The 22,276-nt window shown below is 43.4% G+C and overlaps 1 protein-coding gene across 2 annotated transcripts in view; it reads left to right on the forward strand.

Annotated features, from left to right (window-relative positions):
* Positions 1–22,276, forward strand: part of dcc (DCC netrin 1 receptor) — a 65,310-nt gene that overhangs the window by 28,123 nt on the left and 14,911 nt on the right. For both annotated transcript variants that reach the window (XM_079525086.1, XM_079525087.1), the window contains exons 9-17: positions 7,427–7,583; positions 8,350–8,504; positions 8,847–8,995; positions 10,331–10,469; positions 12,499–12,548; positions 19,034–19,175; positions 19,402–19,512; positions 20,364–20,558; positions 21,970–22,065. In XM_079525086.1, coding sequence (XP_079381212.1) covers positions 7,427–7,583; positions 8,350–8,504; positions 8,847–8,995; positions 10,331–10,469; positions 12,499–12,548; positions 19,034–19,175; positions 19,402–19,512; positions 20,364–20,558; positions 21,970–22,065 — 1,194 coding nt within the window. The remainder of the gene's footprint in view (positions 1–7,426; positions 7,584–8,349; positions 8,505–8,846; positions 8,996–10,330; positions 10,470–12,498; positions 12,549–19,033; positions 19,176–19,401; positions 19,513–20,363; positions 20,559–21,969; positions 22,066–22,276) is intronic.

Consider the following 22,276-nt stretch of genomic DNA (forward strand, 5'->3'; position numbering starts at 1 on the left):
TTCTCTTCTCTTCTCTGTGTAGTATTTTGTAGTCTACTCTCATATAATGTGTTTCTGCAGTGAGGTCAGAGTGAAATCCTGGAAGGGAACACTGGATGAGGAGTTATAGCAGGAGCCGAGTTCGGAGTAACACAGAGAAAAAAAATCTAAAGAGGAAAAAGATAATGGATAAAGGAGAGAAACGAGGAGAAAGGAGACGAGCGGACAGAGGAGACAAGTGAGGTATGTAAGTGGAAGACATGCACAAATGGGAGAAGAGAAGTCAAAAGAAGTTTCTCTTTAGTGTTTCCATCACTTCGTAAACCACCATTTTCTGCTCCAAGATTTCTTTACTTAAAGTGGTAACGTTTCGAGCCGTAGCCTTTCTTCAGACCTTCACCACTTCCCTGGAACAACATATTTTCAGATGGGGGTCCTTGACATGAAAAGGTTTGAGCACCAGTGCATCACTCACTGACTCATTTAGTAGAATCTGGTCTCAGGTCTCATGGTTTAATGTAGAGAACAAAATGTGTAGTCCGGCAGCCGATAGGCTGTCAAACTTTCCTTATGCTTTAAGTATACATGTGACATGTCAAACTAGGGGGTTTTCATGATACTGAATCCATTCCAAGCATTAGTTTTGCACAAAAAACACTCCTTGGGCTAAAAACGGCCATATGATGTCATGACAAATGTGATGAGGTCTGCACATTTTGGGCACATTTGGGCAAGTGGCTATACACTGACACTACGGCGCGTAAACAGCGCCTCAAACTGTGACTCCGCCCACAACCGGGTGAAGTTGTGATTTGCGCTCGTTCACTGCAATGCAATTTACGGCATTCTCAAAACAATATTGAGCAGAGTAGCGATTATCAAACGTATTTGCAATGCCATACGTTGAAAGATCTGTTGCCCGTGGACAAGGCACGCTACCTCCGCAAGTTAGATAGCATCGGCATAGATGTTTGTCCGTATGTGATTAAGGATTGGACCAAGTTGCATTGGCAGCCATAGAAAATTCTTACCCCAGGCTAAAACCGGATGTGACGTTTTTGGGCGTTCCTGTCTAGCGTGGTGTCAGTGTATGGCTGTTTTTAGCCCAATGAGTGTATTTTGTGCAAAACTAATGCTTGGATCATGAAAACCCCCTAGTTTGACATGTCACATGTATACTTAAGGCAAAAGGAAAGTTTGACATTTTTTCCTGCCATAGGATGTTAATGGTAGGGTCACAAGAAACCCCTATAAAAAAAGATTGCTCAATACCGACAGCCGGTCAGCAAGTGGATTCATGAATGTAGACAATATTTTAGGCCAATAAAAATACTATATACCAAATTTCCCACCCGTCCACCTCGGCTGCCGGACTATAGAGCCCTGAGGGAGTCAGTTTGCAAAGCATGGGGTTTAAGTGCTTACAACATGTTATTGTTAACAAGTACTGTAGGCCAGTTCCCAAACGTATCAGGTCGAGACCCAACTGAGAGATTAGATTAGACCCAAACTACGGAAAATAGCACATCTACAGATCACACATAATTCAGATTCAGACTACAACGCGTTGCGAGTCTGTAGATCGGCTATTTTCACTAGCCTATATACTAATAAATAAATAAAAGTTACTTTTCAGGATTCCAATTCCAAAAATTGCAAAAAATGATAAAATATAAATCAGGATTTCAATTCAAATATATAGCAAAAATAGCTGAAGCTCAAAACGCGTTTTGAGCTTGTATATCGGCTATTTTTGCTACGACTGCTACGAATATACAATACTCGGAAGTGAGTGTGGAAATATTAGTGGCCCTCTCCATCGTCAAAGTTGCCCACCCTTGGTGTAGAGTACACTGCTCCGTGCTGTTTCTCTCCTCCATTCTCCTCCTCCTCTTCCTCTCTTCAATAAGTCTCGTCCCCTTAATGAGCCGAGGATTAAGAAGATAACCGCAATTAAGAGATTAGAGAGAGTCAGAGAGGGAGAGTCAGTCAGAGAGAGAGAGAGCGAGAGAGAGAGAGAGAGAGAGAGTCAGAGAGGGAGAGTCAGTCAGAGAGAGAGAGCGAGAGAGAGAGAGAGAGTCAGAGAGGGAGAGTCAGTCAGAGAGAGAGAGAGAGAGAGAGAGAGAGAGAGAGTCAGAGAGGGAGAGTCAGTCAGAGAGAGAGAGAGAGAGAGAGAGAGAGACAGAGAGGGAGAGTCAGTCAGAGAGAGAGAGAGAGCGAGAGAGAGAGAGAGAGAGAGAGAGAGAGAGAGAGAGAGAGAGAGAGAGAGACAGAGAGACAGAGAGGGAGAGTCAGTCAGAGAGAGAGAGTCAGTCAGAGAGAGAGAGAGACAGAGAGGGAGAGAGAGAGACAGACCCCCTCTCTGTCTTTCTCTCTTCACGTATACAAAACGCATGGAGATGGACAATATTTTCCTTGAGGTTAAACGGTTGTTGATGTTATCACACACACTACAACTAGGTCAAATGGTCTGTCTGTCTGTCTGTCTGTCTGTCTGTCTGTCTGTCTGTCTGTCTGTCTGTCTGTCTGTCTGTCTGTCTGTCTGTCTGTCTGTCTGTCTGTCTGTCTGTCTGTCTGTCTGTCTGTCTGTCTGTCTCTGTGCATGCCTGTGTGTGGGCGTGTGTGCGTGCGTGGGCGTGTGTGTGTGAACAACGTTAGCACGTTTAAAATAAAATACAAATGAAAATATATCAGATTTTCAGTTAAAACAATGCATTATTATTATTTTTATTATGAATCAAGCTGATTTGTTATTGATCTAATGGATGATATTCCATGCACATGTAAAGACTCAATATTATGGTGGAAGAGGGAGAGAAAAGGAGAGATTAGTATTCCAGAGAGATTGCCTATAGTGTGCGTGCGTGCGTGCGTGCGTGCGTGCGTGCGTGCGTGCGTGCGTGCGTGTGTGCGTGCGTGCGTGCGTGAACAGGGGATGGATGGACTGTCTGTTGCCTTGGCAACCAGAGAGAGAGAGCAGAGAGAGATAGAAATCTCTCTAATAATAAAAGAAACAAAAAGATATAATACAACTGCTAATACTTAAGTAATAATAATACTAATAAACGTATACATAAACACAATCAAGAAGTTACAAATTCTCACAAACACAAACACACGTGCGTGTGCGCGCGCACACACACACACACACACACACACACACACACACACACACACACACACACACACACACACACACACACACACACACACACACACACACACACCACATTATACACATACTGTACATTTTATGCAAAATTCCTTTAAATTGGATATTCTACAAAATTGCTTTGTGAGTATGTGTTTACACGTCCTCTCTCTCTCTCTCTCTTCTCTCTCTTTCTCTCTCTCTCTCTGTGTGTGTGCGCGCACGCACACATGCGCGCGTGTGCGTGTGTGTGTTCTGTTCAAATGAGCCTTGAAATTGACTGCATGGAGAGAGGGGGGGGGGGGGGAAAGAGATAGGAAGAGAGAGAAATGACCTTTGCCAACCCAAAGCGACGAATGGATAAATTGGATTCCTGTCCAAGAGAGGAGAGGAGAGGAGAGGAGAGGAGAGGAGAGGAGAGGAGACGAAGACAAGGGGCTACTTGTAGGACTAATACTACTACTATTATACTTTTACTACTAAAACTTGTGTACTAATAGCAGTGGTTCCCACAGTGGGGTCCGTGGATCCCTGGGGGTCCGCGACGCATAGCCAGGGTCTTTTTTTCAAAAATGTTTTTTTTTCTTTTTTTTGCCAGCGAATTATGGTACAGTATGTGTGATATGTGAGCTTACCATAATCACAGTAATCCTTTATCATATTCCATCATTCAAGGGCTTTTGGATAGAAATGAAACAGACTCCATGCAGTCACTTTCAGTTAGAGTGCTGCAGAGGCTGAGTGTCTGTGACTGTGACCAGCTGATGGTCGTTGATGCCTAATTGAAGGCAATTATGCATCAAGGAAGGCAATTATATTTCTGCACTGTCAAATAGGTCTACATCTATTCTAAGATAGCATCTTAAATAAATGTTGTGAAAATGTGTTTGAAAAGTTTTAATACAAATAGTTCCAATGTCATCTAAATGTAAGGTTGCAAATATGCATGGTGTTGCGAGGATGAGGGGGTACCTGGAAAAAATTCTTCCCCCCAAGGGGTACCTGGGCCAAAAAAGTTTGGGGACCCATGCTAATAGTATTAGGGGCGGCGGTGGCTCAGGGGTAGAGTGGCTGGATGGGAACCGCAAGGTTGCCATGCAGTTCCAAGTCAGTGTTTAAGTGTCCTTGAGCAAGACACTGAACCCCTAATTGCTCCTGATGTGCTGGTTGGTGCCTTGCATGGTTTCCACCGCCATCGGTGTATGAATGTGTGTGTCTATGTAAAGCGCCTATATTTCCACACTCACTCCAGAGGGCCACTATATTTCCACACTCACTCCAGAGGGCCACTATATTTCCACACTCACTCCAGAGGGCCACTATATTTCCACACTCACTCCAGAGGGCCACATTGCATATTACTGTCATAGCAAAAGTCGCCGACCTACAAAGATCAGCTATTTTTGCTATATTTTAATTTAAATCCTGAATATTATTTTTTTTCATTCGAATCCTGAAAAGTAACATTTTCATTTAATGCCTTTAATTATAGTTATGTTAACTTTATGAACTAAATACAAATACATTGGATATAAACAAGACAATACCATTTTAATACAAAGATACATTGAATATAAACTGAAGTAATTCAAACTCCATTGGACCCTCAGACTGTCTGCTAAAGCAGGTAACTGTGGCACCTCTCCCCACATGGAAGTAATTGACAACATACTGTATACAGTCACAACACCAACGTTGATGAGGCCCTATTGCTTTGTTTTCAAAATATAACGTTTTCTTAATTTCCTCAAAAAATATATTTTTTTTCATTTCCTGAAAAATGAAACATTTTGGAGTGAGGTGGTTTCCTCCCGACAGCAGAGATATGTAATCTCTCTACGGCTCTCTATGTTTGAAGGCAGCATAATCCGTATAATATCGGAATCGGTCAGAATCTGTATCGGCAGATATGATCCTGCAAATAATCAGAGATTGGATATCGGTCATTATTTCATAATCGTACACACACACACCAAATCTCTTAGCCAGAAAACTATAGCATTTGCCTTCTTTCCTGGCTGGTTCAACCTGTTCACGTTCGATGCTGCACAGGAACGGTCTCCTCGTCTATCACGCTGTAGATGTCCTGTAGTGGAGAAAAGATAACCTGGAGAATTCCCATTATATCACACAACGTATTTATCATAGAGAAGATAGTACACCCCCCCCGGCATGAACATGAAGCCTCATAATGTATGGCCACTGCTGAAGCAGAGTCCATGGTGTGACCGCACGTATAGGCTGAAGTCAAGAACGGAAGATTCACAAGAAAATAACAGTTAAAAACAACGATAATAATAGGGTATAGGTGTAGTTACGGAGAGCTTACAATGCTTCACCTCCCAGTAAATACAGTGGAAAGGGTAACTCCACCGCCGAGTCGAAGGTTGTGACACGAAACAAACAGGCCTATTTCAACATGGAGGATTTAACGAAATACCGATTGGGAGGGAGGAAGGAAGGAAGGAAGGAAGGAAGGAAGGAAGGAAGGAAGGAAGGAAGGAAGGAAGGAAGGAAGGAAGGAAGGAAGGAAGGAAGGAAGGAAGGGAGGGAGGGAGGGAGGGAGGGAGGGAGGGAGGGAGGGAGGGAGGAAGGAAGGAAGGATACATGTACTCGATACAGACTGTTGACTCACAGGGCGCTGATGGCTTCCCCGATTGGGGCTGAAGTGGTTAATGTATGTTTTGTAATAATAAGCGCAATCTACAAAGTAACTAGTAAAGTTTTCATATTTGCCTCTGAGAGGCAGTGGAGTAGAAGTAAAATTATTGGAAATACTCAAGTAAAGTATAAATACCTCAAAATTGTACTTACAGTAATTACAGTACTTGTACTTTACTTATAGTTACTTTCCACCACAGCAACAACTAACATTTGTCAGCGATATGTATACAAATGTATCGTCCGTCATCTTGCAACAAATACTGTAGCACACTGTGACCGCAGCAAGAGAGAACAGACACATGGGATTCTCTTTTCAGTATAGTTCAAATCATCCATAATGCATGTCCAACAGATTGGTGTTATCCGCACACCAGGTAACTCTCGTTTTCAAAGATTTATAACAAATCCGGTTTTGATGCACTTCCTCAGATTTCATGGTTCTACGTGTGCAAATGTTTCACGTCGTATACCCAATATCAGCCTGCGGAAACCGTTCCGAAATGCCCGTCTGCAAATGCTATCGCTCTATATTGGTGGTTTTCAATCTCTTTCATATCGAGGCCCATTATTTTATTCAGCATTATTTGATCCACATTTGATGAGATTTAGTCTCTCATATTGTCCCAACTCTTTTGTTTACAATTCCATGCTGTATTGATGTTGGTACCATGAGATAACAGGCAAACATTGATCACAATAACAATTCTTCTACATTCTCTAATTGTTTAGACTTCTTGTAAATTAAGTCATGCAGAGTTTAACTCTTGAGTGCGTACAATTTAACCAAATGAATTGTACACTCTCAAGAGATAAAGTTCTACAAACTCTCCATCATTTAGCTGGAGAGTTGGCCATCTGGAACCCCCATCTGGAGAGTTGGCCATCTGGAACCCCCCCAAGGACCACTGGTGGTCCCCGTTGACAGTGACTCATAATTCTGTACTGTAAGACATTATAGCCTTAATGTCTTACTGTGTACCCCATTTCTGTCTATGCATATAATGGTATCCAAACAAACCTCAGTCCCGGCTTGCTTTCAGCAGTTCTCTTTTATACACCTATAGCTTGCTGCCATATTTCTTCCATATTCTGCTCTTTGATATTCAATGCGGTTCGCTGCCACCAAGACAGGTGTCATCGATGTCAGCGCTTTGTGTTACCTGGCGATGAGTGGCCGTTTGTACTATTACTTCTACCTCTACCACTTTCTTGTACGAAAAGCAGTACAAAATGTGAAGTTTATTTTATTTTCCAATTTTGCTACTTTCTTGTCTTTACCTCTTCTTCTTTCTCTCTCTTTCTCTCTCCACCCTTCCTTCTGTCATTCCTTCCTTCCTGCCTTCCTTCATAATGTCCTTTCTTTTCGATTCCTCGCCTTGTCCTCCTTTCGATCACATGCACCTCTCTTTTGCTGTTCCCGTTCTGTCCTTTTTTTGCAAACAATTTTGTCCCTTTTTTGCCTTGCTCGCCTCCTGCCTTCTCTCCTCCTGCCTTCTCTCCTCCTGCCTCCTCTCCTCTCCTCTCCTCTCCTCTCCTCTCCTCTCCTCTCCTCTCCTCTCCTCACAGACCCCACCTCCTCCTCCTCTCCTCCCTTCTCTCATCCCTCCTCTCCCTCTCTCCTCTCTCCAACAGCCACCCGTGCCTCGCTCCTCGCGGCTCCCCAGGACATCACGGAGCTCCAGGTGTCTCCTCACTCCGTGCGCCTGGGCTGGCGCCCGCCTGCCCCCCTCCCACAGGGAGACCAGGTTCGAACCTATGGAGTGTTCTACTCTGAGGACGGCGTCGACAGGTGCGTGGTCCTGGAAATGTCTCCAATTCAAGTTTTAATTATGAACTGAACTTTTGGGGAGATATTATTTGAAACTTCCATTGTTTTGTTTGTTGTTGTTCTTATTGTTGTTGTTTATAATTGTATTTATTATATTTATATTTATTATCTGTTATCATAGATTTATGACTATATTCATGTATTGTAATATGTTTCTTTTTTGCATTTTCTTTATGCATTCCTGTACTTATATGCATATTCCTGTACTTTTGAAGTATATTTGCCTCATCATCAAATGACAAAATATTTCCTATTGACCCTTCCTTCCTTCCTTCCTTCCTTCCTTCCTTCCTTCCTTCCTTCCTTCCTTCCTTCCTTCCTTTATTTCTTTATTTCATCCTTTCTTCCTTCCTTCCTTCCTTCCTTCCTTCCTTCCTTTATTTCTTTATTTCATCCTTCCTTCCTTCCTTCCTTCCTTCCTCTACTCTCCTCCTTCCTCCATTTGCACTATAAATTATAGTTCAGAGATTATAGTTAGACCGGCCATGTTCAAATGTTCGAAATATATATAGGGTTGAAGTGGTTATAATTTATGTGTTGTAATAATAATCAATCACAAAGTAACAAAGTCAAGTTGGAACCGAGATGTATAGGAGTAGAAGAATTGGTGGAAATTGGAAATACTTCCTCAGATTCCTCGAAAATGTACTTAAGTACAGTACTAAATGTGCTTAGTTACTGTCCCCGGACATAACATCATTTATTTCCTCCTCGTGTCGGTGTCCAGGGAGCGCTCCCTCAACGTGTCGGACCCCGCTGCGCTAGCCATAACGGTGGCTAACCTGAAGCCGGGCGCCAGCTACACGTTCCGTGTGGTGGCCTACGACTCCCTGGGCCCAGGACAAAGCTCCGCCCCTCTGAGGGTCATCACCCCGCCAGACCGTGAGTCCATATGAGATGGGGGTGGGTGGATGGATGGGTGGATGGATTGATGGATGGATGGGTTGGTGGATGGATGGATGGATGGATGGGTTGGTGGATGGATGTATGGATGGGTGGGTGCACTGGGTGGATGGGTTGGTGGGTGGATGGATGGATGGATGGATGGATGGATGGATCGATGGGTGTATGGATGGGTGGGTGCACTGGGTGGATGGATGGATCTCCCATCCATCTTATAATTTTGTTCAAGGTAGGTAAGTAACAGACAGACAGACAGACAGACAGACAGACAGACAGACAGACAGACAGATCTGTCAATCCATATCTTATTCTCCCGTTCAGTTCTACTTCCGGGTCCGGTCGATGACCTCCGAGTGTTCCCAGTGAGCTCTACCAGTGTACAGGCAACGTGGGACCCGCCCACCCAGGCCAACGGGCCAATCCTGGCCTACCGTATCATCTGGAGGGAGCAGCCTTCCGGGAAAGAGCAGGTACTGTCACTACTAACACTACTGTGTGCAGGGAATGGTACAGTACATATGGACTTACATGGCGCCATTTCACATTCACCTATATCTAGGGATGTCCCGATCACGTTTTTTTGCTCCCGATCCGATTCCGATCATTTGATTTTGAGTATCTGCTGATACCGATTTTTCCTGATCCGATATTTATATTTTATTTTAAGACTTATGCCATATCACAATAGTACATTATCCAAAATCACAGACAATATCCAGTCTAACACCATGATAGATATAATAGGGATGTCCCGATCACGTTTTTTTGCTCCCAATCTGATTCCGATGACGTGATCGACCCCGATTTCCGATCACGTGATCGGATTGGGACAACCCTATACCTATATCCATGACACACCAACCTCCTTGTTGGGTGAAGTTAGGGGTTCAGTGTTAGATGCGTAACGTTCAGCGTTACTGTATATAGCATGTTATGTAGACATAGTTGTTTCATTACAGTATATAGATATTCCACTGTTAGGTTCTTAGCTTACGTGAGTCTTGATGCCTATTTTTATGTATTTTATGTATTACCATTTCTTTGTTCTTGCTTACTGTAAATCGCTCTAGATTAAGAGCGTCTGCTAAATGCCTAAATTGAACCTTCTGACTGCAGGGTATCCTGGCTTTACAGAATAAGACTATAAGTAAAATATCTAGCTGTGGAGTTTAATTGTGAGGAACACATTGTCAATGTCACTGATGTGGACTTCTTTCATCAGAGAAATATTGAATGACTGTCTGTCACTGCTGCAAAACAAAAAGTTGATCCACACTATTTTCTCTTTCGCTTGACTATTGCAATGCATGTTTTTGTGGCTTTCGAGGCAAAACTCTGAGAGTCTTCTGTTACACAGGCAAATGTACATGCACGCACGTACACACGCACGCACGCAACATGCTGTTAATCACAGTGAGAGGCAGGCCGTGGGCAGCATTTTCTTTCCTCGTCCATGATTGATTTACTTGTTTTTTGAAGGCATTCAATTGTACAGCACCTCGCCACCTCTCCGATTGCTCGTCCAAATAACAGTTTGTTCCAAACCATTCGCTTTGCTCGTTCTGGCGCTGACCTCGTCCATGTGCCAACAATCCAATACAAAAAAAAAACATGGCGGAGCAACTTGATGCTTCCATTACACAAAAGACAGGCAACCACCCTAGATAGTTTTAAGAAACCGCTCGATACCCACTTTTGCACTTCTTGCTTTTGTTTGAGTCAATCTTTTATTTCAAGTGTTGTTGTTCTTGTAGCAGCAGTACTGCTATACCAGCGACTCAGACTGTGACCTGTGTGTGTTTCAGAGTGCAGAAGTATCTGCTCAGTACTACAAGGTGGAGGGCTTGAGGAAGTACGGCGAGTACAACGTGCGAGTCGTCGCAGTAAACAGACATGGCGTCGGTATGGCAACCGCAGGCGTCGGTGTCCAAACACTATCGGACGGTGAGTGGTTTTTAACCCTTTGGCGTAGTAGTCCTTTTGGGGTAGCTGTTGCTATGTCGTCGGCTTCCATCTGTCTCAAAAGACAATGGCGTATGCACCAGGGATTAGTCTGCTGTTGTTGGGTTACAGCGCCTGCTGTGGCTGAAGTTTTCAGAAAAGTTAGGTCAGGATTTAGATGGCGTTTTTAGAATCGCCCTCAGGTACAAAATGTGAGTACCACACTGGACTCAAAGCAGCAGCTGACGGGCACGGAAGGCGAGTAATATGCCATCCAGTTGCTCCATCTTGATTGCAGTACTTTCACGTCTACACCTACCACTGTAGATTAAAATCTTGTTTTAAATATTCAGTACGTTCCCTTGAGTTATATTATTGAAGTCTGCTTCAGTCGATTGTACCGACTGCCCCCTCTCCTTCTTTTCCACTCTAGGCAGTGCTTTTTCTTAAAAGAAAAGGCGCATAGTGTGAATAGACTCTAAGGTACTGTACTGTAGCATTTAAAAGGCTGCCAACAGGTAAGTAATAGAGGCAGTCCATTCAATTAGCCACTGTCTGTGGTCTACTAATAATGAGGTGTGAAGGGGCAGTGTTCCACTCGGGTAGCTTCAAAGAGGGAAGAAACAGTCCATTACAGTAGTACTTTAGATCTGCAAAGAACACGATAGAACACCAGAGAGTTACAGTACATACAGAAACATTACATACAGATTACACACATACAGAAACATACACATACAGAAACATTACATACAGATTACACACATACAGAAACATACACATACAGAAACATTACATACAGATTACACACATACAGAAACATACACATACAGAAACATTACATACACATACAGAAACATTACATACAGATTACACACATACAGAAACATACACATACAGAAACATTACATACAGATTACACACATACAGAAACATACACATACAGAAACATTACATACAGATTACACACATACAGAAACATACACATGCAGAAACATTACATACACATACAGAAACATTACATACAGATTACACACATACAGAAACATACACATACAGAAACATTACATACAGATTACACACATACAGAAACATACACATACAGAAACATTACATACACATACAGAAACATTACATACAGATTACACACATACAGAAACATACACATACATAAACATTACATACACATACAGAAACATTACATACAGATTACACACATACAGAAACATACACATACAGAAACATTACATACACATACAGAAACATTACAGATTACACACATACAGAAACATACACATACAGAAACATTACATACAGATTACACACATACAGAAACATACACATACAGAAACATTACATACAGATTACACACATACAGAAACATACACATACAGAAACATTACATACACATACAGAAACATTACAGAAACATTACATACAGAAACATACACATACAGAAACATTACATACAGATTACACACATACAGAAACATACACATACAGAAACATTACATACAGATTACACACATACAGAAACATACACATACAGAAACATTACATACAGATGGAGACACACAGTGTAATACTGTAGATAGGTCAGCATTAGATTATATTGTTACACTAAGACAAATTAGAGGGAGGGCCTATAGGCTCTGTATAAAAATGTACGGTAATACAATTTCTTTAAGAAAAATAAGTAAATGAGTAAAATAAATAAATTAATTAATTAGGGCCAACGAGTAAAACAAATAAATAAGGCCCAAGCACTGACAGATGAATACTCATCAACACCCCTGGCTCAACAGGACTGGCTCAATTCTTCATTTAGGCCAGAGGTCTTAATGTGTTCATCCAATGGGCTTCTCTAAGTAGTTTTCTTTTTTATCATTATTTTATTTCGATTACCCATGCGTCTTAGAGATGCTGTGTCTTGGTTGGCTGGACTGTAGTGTCTGGCATAATCAAGCTAGGGTTTTGGTGCGTATGTTCCAGTAGTAGTTTTACTGACTTTCTCTCTGTTCTTTTCCCACAGTTCCTAGCGGTGCACCTCAGAACATCACATTGGAGGTGGTATTGTCCAGGGTGAGTGAATCCTAGGTCGCAAAAAAAAGAAAAGTGGATCTACAAGCTCTCAGCGCGCCACGCTGCGATCCGTTGCAAGTTGTAATCGAGATTGATGCTGATACTTTTGTACTTTTACTCAAGTAAATTTTGAATACCAAACATGTACTTGTAACAGACTATTCTACAAAAGGGTATTGGCACTTGTACTCGAGTACTTCTTCCATCACTGCCTGTGGCCATGAAACTCTCTGGAACTTTAGTTGGAGGAAGTTTGACTCCTCATCCTTGTGTCCCTGAGAAGAACAATAAAGCACGCACATCCACTGACTATACTATAAAAACCAGGTGCCGGGCCGAGGTTAGATTAACAAAGACATTATTAATGGTTCCTTTACACACCGCATGGATGTGACGTTTCGTCTTGGAGCCAGACAGGTCTGATGAAGAGCCCGAGAGGCTCCACACCATAACTAATTAAATGCCAGACTAAATAAATCAATTCAGTGCATAGTTGTATTTTGAAGGCGAAAATCTCCCGAAAACCAGTAAAAAGTAAAAAGTAAGTAAAAAATGGCTGTGTCCCTGTGATCTTATTTTAATTCACCCAAAATGTTTTAACCGTGATCAGCAACGCTTTAGTAATGGGCCGTGGGCGTGGCGTGAATACAAGTATCCGAGAACAATCGCGAGTCATACCCAAAGCATTTCCGGGGGTCCCCAGCCAAAAACGTTGAGAACCCCTGATCTAGTGCAATAGTTCTCAAAGTGGGTTCCAGGGGGGGCCTCTGCTAAATGATAGTTCGGAACCAAATGGACTATCTCTAACTCTGATGGGACCAAATGGACGCTAACGGGTCCATTTGTACACTCTCAGAGTTGTCGAGAAAAAAGGATCCCGCACACTGTCTTCACTTGAGTACACTCTGAGTTAAATTAACATTGATTTTACAATATAAATCGGGGTCCCAGAGATATAAATGCCGTTAAATAGTGTCCGTAGCCTAATGCGTGTCAAACTTGGGGTCCTTGAAATGAAAATGGTTGAAAATCACTGCTAGAGGTCTATAAATCTTCTCTCATGGGGCTCCTTGGCCTATGTTTTCAAATGGGGGTCCGCAGGCTATAATAAGTGTCAAGTTGGGATCCTTGACATGAAAAGGTTTGGGAAATAGTGATCTAGTGTGCAGACCTTATCTTTCCTTGTTACCATGACACGGCCCAGCCTCACAAGAAAACTTGGAGTTACTGCATGCCTCTGGCCTCTCACTCTGGTCAGCTGCAGGTACGTATGTTGCCTGCCAAAAGCAACATGCTGCAACATGCTGTTGACCACAGTGAGAGGCTTGTGGACAGCATTTTCTTCCAGAGGGTCATACTGACTAATACTGTAATACAATGAGCAGAGGGGGACCAAACTTGGAACAGATAGTGCTGAAATATTAAAAAAGTATGAACTTGGCAGACACAAAATGCTGACTTTCTTTACTTTCTTTCTTTCTGGTGTGTACTGAGGTTACAATGGAGGTGATCTACTTCTAAATTAAACTACTCATTTATATTTTGGTGGTTGTCTTACATGTATATGCACCACTTCACAGATCACAGATGAGAGACACCGTTGCATCATGTTTAATATAGACCCAAGGCATACCGTTTCACAATTATAAACATTTGATTTAGCTATAATGAGAATGTAGTTACCGTCATTAGTCCAGTAATAATGTAATTTGACCTCAAACTAATTGCAAAAAACCCAAACTCAGCTGATTTTGTAGGATAGCTGTCCTTTATGAAAGCATATATTTTCTGCACCGCCTGCTTGTTCTAGCAAACATTTCTTGTGTCCGCGATCAATGGCCATTTCTTCCAGTTGTTCACAGTTACACCTGTGGTAACTCATTTTGCAAAGTTGTGGGATATGAGAAAATGGGGCAAACTGTCGCTGTGTTGTGAGCTGCTTGTCAGGGCTCTGAGTGCGTGCCAGACATACAAATACACACACATCTATTCATCCTGTAAATGGCTGTATTGTGTGCTTCATGTTAATTCTGGCAGCCCGAGTCCCGAGCATATCTGATCAAAGATCTTTATATTAGACTAGCCTGTCTGGCTGCCAGTTTATTGCGGTTTCAGTGACAGAGCGGTCGGCGAGAGCAGGCAGCCAGCAGCTCACAACGAAATAAAATGTGGAATATTTGGAAGAGGTTTGAATTGAAGCATTCTAACACCACTAATCTGGTTTAGGGTTATAGGCACAAAACATCTTCAGATGGGATTTACAGTAAGGGACACATTCATGTTGATTTGGGAGTCCATGATGACATGCAAATATTTGAGAACCATGGTTTAAATGATAATTAAAATATTCAAAGCAAGACCAAATAAGCAAATAACCAAGTCCAAAGTTGCTGCAATAAGCAGACATGGCAACACTGGCAGCCAGTTAGGGTGCGGGCACATACAGTATTCGGTGTCAAGAGGCGTCAAGAAAGCACCTAGACCAGGCGACTCTTCCTGGTGGACGGAAAAGACGCTCACGCGCGGCTTCAAGTTGCAGCAGTGCGCAAGAGTCATTTCCATCCACCAGCTGTTTAAAAACCTGGAAGAGGGGCCTGGTCTAGGCGTTTTTGGACGTGAAGATGTGCTTGGCCCCTTACCAACCATTGTGCACACGATGGGAAACAGGATTGACCAATGAGACTCAATTGTGGGGAGACAGACTCCTCCCTTCTGGGCACCTATAGGAAACAAATACAGAGACTGAATTCAAACCAATGTCTCCTCTCTCCTTCCCCCCCCCCCTGTCTCTCTCTCTCTCTCTCTCTCTCTCTCTGTCTCTCTCTCTCTCTCTCTCTCTCTCTCTCTCTCTCTCTCTCTCTGCCATGATCAATTGCATTGCTAATCAATTAGTGCCAATGGAAAGGCAATGGGGAGAGCAGGTGTTGCTAGATGCTAATGGATTCACATACAAACAACGCACGCACGCACGCACGCACGCACGCACGCACGCACGCACGCACAAACATACATATACATACATACATACATACATACATTGAAATGGATGTTTAGCTTGATGCTAACAATTGCAGACAAGTGGTGTGTGTGTGTGTGTGTGTGTGTGTGTGGTAGATGACAGCTCATTAACATGCAAATGAGGTAATTAAAATGTGCAAGCACACACACACGCACGCACGTGCACACACACACACACACACACACACACACACACACACACACACACACACACACACACACACACACACACACACACACACACACACACACACACACACACACACACACACACACACACACACACACACACACACACTCACACACACACACACACCAGCTGTCTGCCAAGTCCCAAGTGTGTATCGTTAGCAAGTTGTGTGTGTGTACATGTGTGCGTGCGTGCGTGCGTGCGTGCGTGCGTGCATGTGTGCGTGCGTGCATGTGTGCGTGCGTGCGTACGTGCGTGCGTGTGTCATGTGTGTGCGTGTGTGCACGTGGCGTGTGTGTGCTACTGTCTACATACACATACAGTGTAAACACTCATTTATCAAATCAGACCTCCTCCTTAGCCCCCCCACTCACGCACGCACGCACGCACGCACGCACGCACACACAGGCAGGAATCCAGAAATCACAAACTCAAGTGTAGCTTTTTTTCTCTCCTGAATAATAAAACATATTTTCAAAATGCAAATGCCGGCCTGATTGATGCCTGTAACACAATTCCAAAAAGTCAGGGGAGAGGCATGTTTACCGCTGTGTTACATTAATTACATCACCGTTGCTTTTAATTACACCAGAGTAATGTAGCTCTACAATCATTTTCACCACTTTAACCCATTTAACTGAGACCAGATTCTACAAATGCCTGACAGTTTTCTGAAAAACCTATGGCCCTCATTTATCAACGCGGTGTACGCCCAAATATGGGTGCACGCCATCACGCCATTTATCATTCCCGCATGAACTTGAACTTGAACGTGCGCCCGGCCAAATGTCATGTCAGGTCGGGAGCTGTCGTAGGCTTTGTCCTCACCTGTTGTTCTGTTGTATAAGCGGAGCAGCATTGTCTAACCAGCTGACAGGCTGTCACAGGCATGTTTTCACTTTCACTAAAATGTATATAAAACTAATAGGCTACATATTAATTAATACATGTGAAGGCATGTCATATGAAATCGGTAGGATATTTCCAAGTGTACAAGCAATTAAAATCGCGCAATTAAAAACAATGTTGCAAGTTAGATGCCATTTAAACAGTGTTTTGCCTGTGTGGAGTTTGCATGTTCTCCCTGTGTCCCCTAGGGTAGGTACCCTCCCCCTGGCCAGCCGGGGCGCCTGATGGAGGGGAAAGGAACTGGTTGGAATAACGTGTTCCTTCCACGCGCTACGTCCAACCAGGGGAACTCCCCCCTGTCAGGTGTAAAGGAGCAACTTGGACACTCAGGCATGAAGGAAGCATGAGTTCAAGTCCGTTGCTCTCCCCATGTCCCCCATATATGGGGACTAGGTTGGCGGAGGGTGTGTAGAGCCCAGGATCACATTAGATAATTGACACAGGGGTGAAAAATGGGTTACAAAATCGTGGGATAAAAAATTATACAAAACAGTGTTTTGCATGAGCACATACATGCGAGGATTTGCGCTACCTGTGCTGGAATATTTTCATGACTTTGAGGGACGTTGGAGAGTGCAGAGTGGACTGCTGTCTGCTGCAGCTGCAGTCAAGTCTCCCAACGTGGGTAGCCTATACTGTAGGCTAATCTACACCAGGCCCATGTCTTTCTGGAGTTACGGTATGTGGCAATCTCCTCGTCTCGTCCTCGTTTAAGGATAAACCTGACGCGTCGCTCGAATGCCAAATGTGCCGTGCCACACTGCCAGTCCACTTTTTTATTGGCTTTCCATCATGTAACTACGGTATGGTTTCCATATACGTTGTTTGGTCGTATTGCAGTTGTTCATGCCGCAAAAACGAGGGCGAGGCTTGATTTCAGCCGTCACATTTATCAACTAGGAACGAAATTAAGGAAGGATCACTTTATAAATGCCGTGCCGAGTGTACTCCAAAACCGACGCTCGAATTTGAGGCAGATTTTACACTCCATTGATAAATGAGGGCCTATGTTTCTATGTCAGTGGTTCTCAAAGTTTTTAATGTCAAGGACCCCAAAAACTATATGTAATTGGCCGCCGACCCCCATCTGAAAATATCTTGTTCCAGGGACCCCCCCAGAAGCAAAGATTTGTGTTAAAAGTGTTCGCTCTGAAAGAATATATATTCAACGATTTGCGCCACATTTACTCAGCACCGTGTGCCCTGCTACGAGCTTGTAGATCTGCTATTTTTTCAATAGCTAAAGTATAACATACCGTAATGCCAAAAGGGGTTCCCGTTCTGAATGGGTTAACCATTGGCTATTCAAAAGTAGCAGATAAAAAAGCGCATCGTGTGTCCGTTTGTGCTGCACTATGAGCTTACAGATCTGTCATTTTTGAAAAATCGTGAAAATCTTTGCAAATCTTATTTAAAACAAACATTTTTCAACTCAAATCTTTTGGAGGTTACTGGCACAACTGTTTTAGAAATAAATGCATCAAGGTGGGGGTTCCTTGACCTGAAAAGGTTTGAGACCCACTGCTGTAGATGGAAATGCAGACACTAGCCTTTTACGCTGTCTTTATGTCTGAAGCTGCTGTCATCAGTGCCCCAAATATGAGCCTCTTTCATAGTCACTTAGATCTATTTCCTCTCATTATTGTCAAAAAATCGAGGTCAAACGGGCTCAGCGCCACAGATTATAATAAATAGGATGCTTAGTTAGGTGGTTCTCAACCCTTTTCTGCTGGGGTCCACTTGAAAAAAAGTGTTTTTACTTTAGTTAAAGTTAGAATACAGTAGGAAAAAGCACGCACATCTGCTGAACAAAAATACATACAGTACAGAAGAAGATAAAAAGTCTATGGTCGGTCTTTGAGCTCCAAACCTTTAATTTATTTGAATTAATACATTAAAAGTTTGGAGCTCAAGACCGGTTTGCGAGCTCCCTATCGTCTACTTTAGTTCAGTAGTTCCCAAACATGTTCATGTCAAGGACCCCCAAAATGATACTCATTAGCCCGCGGACCCCCATTTGAAAATATAGATTTTCATTTCAAGGGCCCCAGGGTTGGCCTGAATTAGGCTACGGCCCACTATTTAATGGCATTTCTATATCTCTGGGACCCCAATGTATATTGAAAAATCAAAGTTAATTTAACGGGTCCGTTTGGTTCCATTTGTACACTCTCAGAGTTACAGATCCATAAGGGTCCATTTGGTTACAAACTATAATTTAGCTGGGGATCCCCTGGAACTCCCTCAAGGACCCCTGGGGGTCCCCGGACCCCACTTTGGGAACCACTGCTGGTAGTTAAAGTACCACCAGAGTACGATTGTCAGTCGTCATCATCATCATGACTACGTTGTTCTCCTGCGTCTCCAGAGCATCCGGGTGTCGTGGCAAGCGCCGCCTCGCTACTCGCAGAACGGCGTCATCGTGGGCTACAAGATTCGCTACAGGAAGACGGGTCGCCGTGGCGACCAGGAGGCGCTGGAACCCCACAACCTCTGGTACCTGTTGACAGGTGACTGGACGGCCAGCGGGTCAAGTCTTTTGCCAATTATTTGAAGGGCCCGCACTTGCAATATACTCACGGCCCGCCAGTTGGGCCCCCCGGCCTATTGTAAACACAGGAAGTGGGGCTACCTGTATTATAAATGCAAGGAAGTTGATAGTCAATCACTAGTTAAAACACAGGAAGTAGACAGGCTGGCAATGCTAACTGTACTACTGTAAATTTGTTTCCCCAGGTTTGGATAAAGGAAGTCAATACGTTTTCCAGGTGGCCGCCATGACAGTTAATGGCACAGGACCGGCAAGTGATTGGTACACTGCTGAAACTCCCGAGAATGACCTGGACGGTAAGACGTATAGTGATTCTACTGATAGAGACTCAGCCAGATAAGATGAAGAAAAGCTTAAAGCGCAAATAACATGCATTTTAAAACTGCTTTTAATATTTAATATCATATTGTCTATGTCCCTCAAAGTTATTTCTAATGGTTTGAGCCTCAATCACCACTCTGATATAACCAGTCCTTGTCATTTCTTTCTGGACTTTGAAAGCAGTTTTGGCTGCAGTACCACAATGTCCTGAGGTGGTGGGGGTGCTGATATGCAGATTATTTAATATTTGAGTCATTATAATACTGATGCTAGATAAAACCAGGCTCGTTTCCATTCCATGCCAGCTTGTAAAATCAACAATGGTGGACATTGTAAACAAAGTGGAAATGCAAATTTGCAACTGAAGACTGAAGAAGAGGAGGAATTATACAAAGTAGGGTGACATTGATGACATCACGATGAGGCCAAAATCAGTTGAGCTGTTCCTGAGAGCAATTTCCATTAAAACACCCATATGATATGAAAGCCTGATTGTTCAAAATTGGTTATTTGTGGGGATAGAAAACACATATGGGAGCCCCAAAAACACAAAAGAAATTGAAAAAGTTGAATTTGATGTTATAGGTCCTTTAATATCTCCCTCGGTCAAGGGTGAATGTCCCTTTAGCCAAGTGGTTAAGATGTTAGCTTTCCAAGTGGGACACCTGGATTCAATTCCCAGAATCCCGGGCACCACACCTATGAGAAGATTGTCCTGTCGCCTTTCTTGTGAAATCTGTTAGGCATGCAGACGATCTCACGGTCTTTCTTTCTTTCTTTCTTTCTTTCTTTCTTTCTTTCCTTCCTTCCCTCTTGTCATCCACAGAAAGCCAGGTGCCGAATCAGCCGAGCTCGCTCCACGTCCGGCCCCTCCCAGACAGCATCATCATGTCTTGGACTCCGCCCCTCAGTGCCAACATCCTGGTGCGCGGTTACATCATCGGGTACGGCGTGGGAAGCCCGTACGCACAGACGGTGCGCGTGGACAGCAAACAGCGTTACTACGCCATCCAGAACCTAGGTGAGGATGAGCGCTGCTGGCATACTTACTGTAGCTCCCAGAACCTAGGTGGGGATCATCAGTATTACCGTTGTTAGCACCCAGAACTTAACAGTTTCACAGTTCACTGCGATAGTTTGAGATCGTGAAAATAGCTTCACTACGGGACTTTTCCGCTAACCTTTGAAGAATCACCCGGTCGTGTACTTAAATGAGAATGAGCAGTGCCATCATTATTAGTACCAAGAACCTAAGTGGGAATGCAGAGCATACTGTAGGTAAAGATGAGAACCATCGCAGAGCCTGGGAGGCGATGGGCGCTGGTGGGGTGCTTGTTTTACAGGTTAAGTTTAGGCATAGTTTTTGTGAGGTTAGGGTTAAGGTGCTGTAAAACAAGCGCCCCATCAGCGCCCATTGACACCCAGGCTGTGCGAAAAACAGAGTCCACATGAACCCTCTGGCCTTAGTGACACCAGAGTAATCTAGTAAGAGAGTGGCGACACTAGCGTTGACTCCCATTGTAACAATGGAATGCGGAAGTGCTCATTCTATCTCAATGGGATAGTTCCAATGTTTGGAACTATAGCCCATAGGCAGATCAATGCATGTCGCCACTCTCTTACTATTCCACTCGGAGTGACACGAACCTGAGTTGCAACTCAGACCACTCTTTCCCTTTTTGCCAAAAATAGCCGATCTAAAAGTAAGCTTCCAACGTGTTGTGATATTGGGCAAAATGATCCCCTCAGAATCTAGGTTCCAGTGGCTAACGTACTGTATCCCCTCTCTCACCAGTCATCACAACTCGCTGAATTCACAAACGAATGTTACAAATGTCAGACATGCAGTCATGATATTGGGTACTTACCTGTATATAACGGTTCTCGTAACAAAAAACGTCATCTCACGTAGATAACTATAGCTATAGTAACAGTAATGCTTACAAAACAGGAAAAAAAAGTTTAAGCCATCAGGTACTTATCTGCAACTCAGGCATATTTCTTGCGGTGGCGTTATGGCAAGCTGACCCAGCTAATATGGCCGTTGATGTTGGCAATATATACAGTACGTCCCCAGTGGCCATTGTGGTGTCTATGAATTTACGACTGTATGCGCTAGACATCCCGAGAAAGACACACAGTCCTGGGTCGTGGCAATGTTGAATTTGAAATGGCAGAAATGTATGGCTTTCTGACAACCACTGAAGAAACGTTTTTGGTTGTACTGTTCTCTCTCTCTCTCTCTCTCTCTCTCTCTCTCTCTCTCTCTCTCTCTCTCTCTCTCTCTCTCTCTTCCCCCGCTCTCTTTTTGTTTCTAACCACTCTCTCTCTCTCTCTCTCTCTCTCTCTCTCTCTCTCTCTCTCTCTCTCTCTCTTCCCCCGCTCTCTTTTTGTTTCTAACCTCTCTCTCTCTCTCTCTGTTCTCGTCTCAGAGCCCAGCTCTCATTACGTCATCTCCCTGAAGGCGTTCAACAGTGCTGGTGAGGGTGTTCCGCTGTACGAGAGCGCCGTGACGCGCTCACTAACAGGTAGTGCACCGCCGAGGGCTGTTGTTGTCACAGCATTAATTATGTTTACAGTAATACTGCTGCCACCAGTACCAGTCCACCTCTGTGTAGGACTACTTATAAAACAAACAAGTACAAGTACTCACACTAGGGATACTGATGTTACTGGGATTTTGTATTTACATACTTTTTTCTCTTCTCTTCTCTTCTCTTCTCTTCTCTTCTCTTCTCT

This window comes from Electrona antarctica (assembly GCF_951216825.1).
Source record: "Electrona antarctica genome assembly, chromosome: 16".
NCBI classification, from domain to species: domain Eukaryota; kingdom Metazoa; phylum Chordata; class Actinopteri; order Myctophiformes; family Myctophidae; genus Electrona; species Electrona antarctica.